The following is a 6,583-nucleotide window of genomic DNA, read 5'->3' on the forward strand; positions in this document are numbered from 1 at the left end:
CTGCTAAATATTTACTTACTCAGCCAACAAAATAGAATAGAATAATTGTTCTTACTTAACATTAATCAAAGAGAAACTTACACTGACAGTAACACCTTCAACTTTGTAAGTTCTAAAGGGTGGATTGGACCTGAAGATGTACCTGTAGAACTCTTCGTCTCCTTTGTACCATTTGACCCCATACAGGGTGTCTCCTTCTGCTTGGTACTTGCACTCAAGTTCTGGCTCCTCGCCTTCAACAGCGTAGGAGGGCACCGAGATCCCACTCATGTTTAGGCACCAGCACTCTAAAACAATATGAATGACAGGATGTGAGTGGGATACAACTGGAAATTCTGCGAATAAGATTCTTTGCTATTTACCTGAGCAAATCTCCGCTTCAGTTTGGATAAAATAATCAGTAATTATTAACAATTTCACAATTATTTTCAAATCAGATGAAATATGATTTTTTTTTGTGATTTCACAATTGTTTTTTAGAAATCACACATTTTTTTTTTCAATACTGAAGCATAAATTTGATTCCTGGTCCAGGTATACTCCAAAAAAATAAATCTTATTCCAAAAAAATATACACGGTTATTTACTAACATATAAATATTTGGACACAGCATTGAATCCAAGTTAGAAGTGAAGTGCTTTTCCCACAGCAATATTAAAGCTATTTTAAATTTTTCTCTATAGCATTGATGAATTTTACATTTCTAATTTGCCAAATTGTCACATGAATTTTTCTTTGATCTATGTTAAACAAATTTATAGAATATTAATTTAGCAAAACTCAATTGTAAATGAAAAAAAAATCCATTACCTAAATTATAACTACAAACAATGAATGGTACCATACACCCTTTTGTTTTTTTTCCCGTTAATTCTGAATTTAAGGAATCAAAACAGAGAAATAAATTATAATAAACGAATATTTTCACGTTCCATTAATTCCATGGCGTAGCCTTTGGCTATAGCTAGACTATACCACCTTAGCTGGACTGATATCAACACCTTATAATGCCACAAGGCAATCAAAGGGAGAAGTATACATACAAAATACATTTAAGAAAAAAGAAGTAATACATTTCATGGATTGTATGTATGAAGTACTAATTTTATTTTAATAAAGGGTACGAAAAAATAAATACACTTGTAAATAATTATGATTTTTTTTTTTTTACTTATAAGGTATCAACCAAAACAATTAGAACTCAACATTTTCTCAAGTAATATCTTTATTTATCAGTGGATTATATACATATTCATTATTATTATTCCTTCGATCATTATTAATTAAAGACATTACTGAATATAGGTGATATGTTAAAAACAAATGAATCTGGAAAAACATTAATGAATACATTTTTTATTCCGATTATAGATTAGAAAAACTACTTAAATTATATGTTTATAGCATATCAATAAGCAGCTATACTGCAAGGGTTATTTATTATATTTTCTTCCAAGTAAAAACCACTTTTTTTCGCTAAATGCCATCTAATACCCTTCAGTTCCTTTTCTTTGGTTTTCAATTCCATAATCGATATTTCTAAGGACTGTACTTCTAAGCTGTATAAACGTCTTAGAATAAAAAAAATTAAAGAATTTATTTAGAAGTTAAGTAAGAATCGTATGTAATTCGAATAAATCTATTTCCATGTTGAGTGTGATATAAATTAATTTTAAACAATTTGCAGATTTATATTCCACGTTTCGGATTTTATGCATCTAGCTCCCATATTTTAAGCTCCTGTATTTATATGAGATATAAAAATATGTGAGAAATCGATCTCATAGTATTTCATCAATTAATGGGAATTCAATTTCGTACATTTAAATGTACATATAGAATGATAAATAATCGGTTTCGGACGATAAACGTTACCGAGGAAGGCTTTGAACTCGTGAATTCTGATCTCACAGAGCTGTTGACTGTCGATGTATTTTTATGGTGACAGCATTGCAAAATGAATTCACAGTTATTTATCTGGACCCAGGTACTAACTCAGAGTTTTACTGGGCATTGAATAAATCACGCCAAAAGATAACACCGTTTGGGAGGTTGCCATTGCAGCAGGTTGCTATCCAATGGCTGATAGCTGATACATGAGTTATACTGCCAGTCGAATAACAATTATTCAGTATGTGCCGGTATTGAGTTGCTGAAGTATTTATACCACCCGATGTAGGCTTTGAATTTATAATTATTATTCCTGCTTATTGCGAGCTAGTGTTACACCATTTAACTGATTAATTTATATATGATTGGTTTGAAATGTTCGAATAAATTAGCAATTTAGGTGCGATATTATGAGGAAAAATACTGATTTTACAAATATTTTATGTTATTGACCTAAATAAAATTTTAAAAAGTTAATTACAGCTCTTTTTAGGGATTTTTAAATAAAATGATTATTGAATTTAAATCACTATATTTGATTTTTCTTACACAAATATCATATCTTGCCGAGTTGATTAAAAAAAAAAAAAATAAGTCCAAAATTTTCCTAAGTCAATAATTTAGATGCGATATTATGAAAGCATAATACCAATTTAGCAAATATTGTTTGTTATTGACCTAAAAAAAAAATTTTCGTACACAAATATCATGTCTTGGAGAGTTGATTAAAAAAAAAACCATAAGTCCAAAATTTTCAATACTTCGGAAAAGTAATAAATTAAGATATTTAACAGATTTTAAAAACTTGATTATAGAATATATACTCTAATTTTTAGAATCTTTTTTAGAATTTGCAAATATTTAGAATAGAATTGTTCTGATTTGCAATTATTAAAAATATTCTTTTCCTAAAATAAACGGTTCTCTATAGTTAATGAAGTTAAGGATGATTAACCAATTTTACCGTCTTCACTGCGAAAACAGTTCTATTTTATAAACTTTTTTCAAAATAGAAAAAAATAATGTATGATATATTGGTTGCACGTATTAATAATTACTAAAAATAAAACTATGTATAATTACTAGACTGAATTAATGAGTCTACCAAGTATAGGTAGGGGGAATACAAAATGGCAGCTGTTTCAAAACGTTAAAAAAATAATTATTCATTCGGAGCTCTATATCTTTAAAACTACCAACAACAAAAGAAAATATAAGATAACACCATTTAAACTAGAGTAAATTTTCTAAAATATGAGCCATAACTATACGCTATTTGCGTTCAATAGTTCCCGATATATAGATTTCTAAATAGCAGCATCATAAAAAATCAGTATTTCGTGAATTTATTTTAAGAAACCTACATCTCAGGAACCATTCAATGTATGTATGTATATTAGCACTCAAATTAAATCTAGCTTAATTTACTATAAAGTAGTTGATCACGTCTATCTTCGTAGGAGTGGCAGCTTATATCATATTTGACAAAATACATTCACAAAATGTTAATTTACAATTGTTCGGATAAAAATTTTTGATTTATGAAAAAATATATCTCAGCAACCATAAAACATACAGATGTCTGCCAGCACTAAAATTAAAGCTAGTTAAACGTAATAAAAAGTAGTTCATGACACTTATATTCGCAGGAGGACTTCACATTCATATAAGAATATCATAAAAACCACTGCCCCTACAAACATAAAAGTACTTTATAGTAAATTAAATTACCTTTATTTTGTGTGCTAGCAGAGATTTGTACGTCTAATTTTTCTTGAGATACTATTTTTCATAAATCCAAAATGTTTGTCCAAACAATTAGAAATTAATATTTTTTTAATTTACTTTTTTGGATTATCATGAAAACTACTACTCCTACGAAAATAATCATAATAAACTGCTTTATTTAACATTAAAAAAAAATTTATTTTAGTGCTAATAGAATACGTTGAATGATTTCTGAGATATAGATTTCTCAAAATAAATACACTAAGTACTGATTTTTGTATGAAATTTTGCTATTTAAAAAGCTATATCTTGGAAACTATCAAACGTAAACAGCTCTAAACGTAAACTAGGACTCATATTTTGGCAAAGTCACTATACATTTTAATGATTTTTTAGTAATTTTGGTAGTTTTATTGATATGGAGCTCCGAATGAAATATTAATTTTTTTAACTTGACATAATCATCCATTTTAACTAGTAATTATAAATAATTTTCATTAAATTAATCAAAAATTGAGGTGAAATAACCGATTTATTTTGCCCTGACTCTTGTACTATTAATATTGTTTTTCTGAAGGAAGAGCAAAGTTCATTGGTACGTAAGGAGACTTCGCACTAAACTCTGGGATTAATCATAAACACCTGGATGTCAATATATGACACAAGTTATTGGTGTTCACGAAAGACACTATTAAAAATATGTGAGTAAAACAAAAAAAAAGTTTAAACATTCTATGAAAAAAAAAATATTTTTTAAAAATTATTATTCAATTTTTCTTGAAAAAGAAGATAACAAATGAAAACAGAAATTAACATGAATCTAGACCAGAATAAGTTAAAATTAGCTATATAAATTATTTTTAGGTGAAAAGTTATTTTTAATTGATTTAAAACTATTTTTTTAAAGAGATATCCAAAATATTGATTAAAATAAAATAAGAAAAGAAAAAATATTACAATTAGGATCAAAAATATGAACAGGTTTATTAAAATACGATATACCCTGTTTCTGATCTAAAGATAGCTGCAAATACGTATTTTAAAAAATTGACTAAGAGATTATTATTTTTTTTGTTTAACAATTAATTAGGGGGAGGGCTTGTTTCGAGGTGATTGTTAAGATACTTGTTCCTTAATTAAAGACAGCATTTGATATACTTAATGATTGCACTTACCTTTATACAATATCATCATCTTTGTACAAATAATCTATCAATACAGGTTTAAGGCATCTTGTATAACGGAATGCAATACTGGAAGAAAAAAATAACCAGAAAACCTACAGTTATTTTTGAACTGACCTTTGCAACCACCAATATTACCTATTTACATTATTATTATATACAATTTTTTCTTCTTTTGCCAGCCTATTCGCGGCTTCCACAACCGAAGGTGTGCTACACTGATCAACACGAAACGTTTCACGATAGTGGAGCAATGGTATCCCATAAGGAGCAAAGCCACTTTTATATTGCGACTAAAGCAACAAAATTTTGAAAAATAAAATATTTTTTGGAAATACCCAAAACGTAACTAAAAATCCATTTAACAAATACTGAGTACACTTCAGTCATCCATACAAAAAAAAGAATTTAATGATAAAAACTCAAAAACTTTAATTGTCTCATATTGTTAATTGTCACTTTGTTATTATTACAGAATTACAGAAAACTACAGGAAGTATTATAAATTAGCAAATTTAAAGGACAGGAATTTCGGTATAATTTAGTATAATTGGGCTTTTCACCCAATATTGATGCCCCAATCTTCGGTCTTCTTGATAGCTCGTTGCCTGTAGACTTTTTCTCATCAGCTTTATTTCCTTTAGTGCTGTGTTGTTTTTTGTTTTGTTTTTTAAAGAAGAGAATAAATTTCTTAGGAACTGTATTCCAGAGAAAAAAAAAATCAACTTCGAATTTCTTTAGCTTTTTGTATACAAAAATATGATAAAGAATTTCGGTTCTATTCAAGCGATCACAAAGATTTTTTAATGTGTATTCTCCTATCTATGGAGAATACTCCAGATATTTCATTTCAATAATGTAATTGTCTAATATATAATGGTATTTTGTGATTAGTAAATCACTTTTTTTATGAACTTTATTTATTGATAAATATAAAAATTTGCCACAACGTTGTTGAGCAATAGGTAATAGTGATAATTGATCACACTCATACTAAAGTTAAAAAAAACAAAAAACAAATGAGTTATTAAATGAAAAAATACATACAAAATTAATAAAATATCTTTCTAAATATATATAAACAGAAGGATAATTAAAATAAACATAATCAAACTATGAAGAAAAAAATAATAATGTCTAGTCACACTTACACTGCTGTGTACAATATTTACACTATCGACCTGAGGATTCACGATTCCATATTTACTATATATTTTGAAAACTGCTGGTCCGATGTTGACCAAATTTGGAGGAAAGTTGGGAATCAGTGTAAAAATAATTCAGTACCAATTTTATGAAATAACATCTGCATTTTTTTTTTGCCTCTAAAAGCGCCTTATTTGATTTTGTTAAAATTTGAAGGATTTTGAGACTTGGTGTAAATTAAGTTTTAAAGTTGTTGTTCAGTATTAATTTCAGTTGATTTCATTCACTGCATTTACTCAGGCACGCGCAAATACTCCTTGCAACACAACTCTACTCATCACAGAATGGTCCAATGTTATATACAATTAAATGGACAAGACAATTTAGTGCTATATCACAAAAACGGCTTCTATTTCAAAATCAGATCATCCAAAATTCATTAATTATTATCATATTTGTAATTTATTACATTATGTCTAGTAACTTTATAGATGAATAGCCAAAATTATTTTTCCACTTATAATTTTGTATTATTGACTTGAAAGTGTGTACTTTCTATTATTATAGATCTGTTTTCTTTTATTGTGTTTTTCTTTAATTATTTGTTGTTTTTTTATATTTAATATTTTAAACT

The 6,583-nt window shown here is 27.4% G+C and overlaps 1 protein-coding gene across 1 annotated transcript in view; it reads right to left on the reverse strand.

Annotated features, from left to right (window-relative positions):
• LOC106687189 (cell adhesion molecule 3-like) overlaps positions 1-6,583 on the reverse strand; it is a gene marked incomplete at its 3' end in the record, with an annotated part of 136,385 nt that overhangs the window by 21,528 nt on the left and 108,274 nt on the right. The window contains 1 exon segment of the mRNA XM_014430923.3: positions 82-287. Coding sequence (XP_014286409.2) covers positions 82-287 — 206 coding nt within the window.

Source organism: Halyomorpha halys, unplaced genomic scaffold (assembly GCF_000696795.3).
Source record: "Halyomorpha halys isolate HHAL.00 unplaced genomic scaffold, Hhal_1.1 Scaffold923.1, whole genome shotgun sequence".
Taxonomy (NCBI): Eukaryota; Metazoa; Arthropoda; class Insecta; order Hemiptera; family Pentatomidae; genus Halyomorpha; species Halyomorpha halys.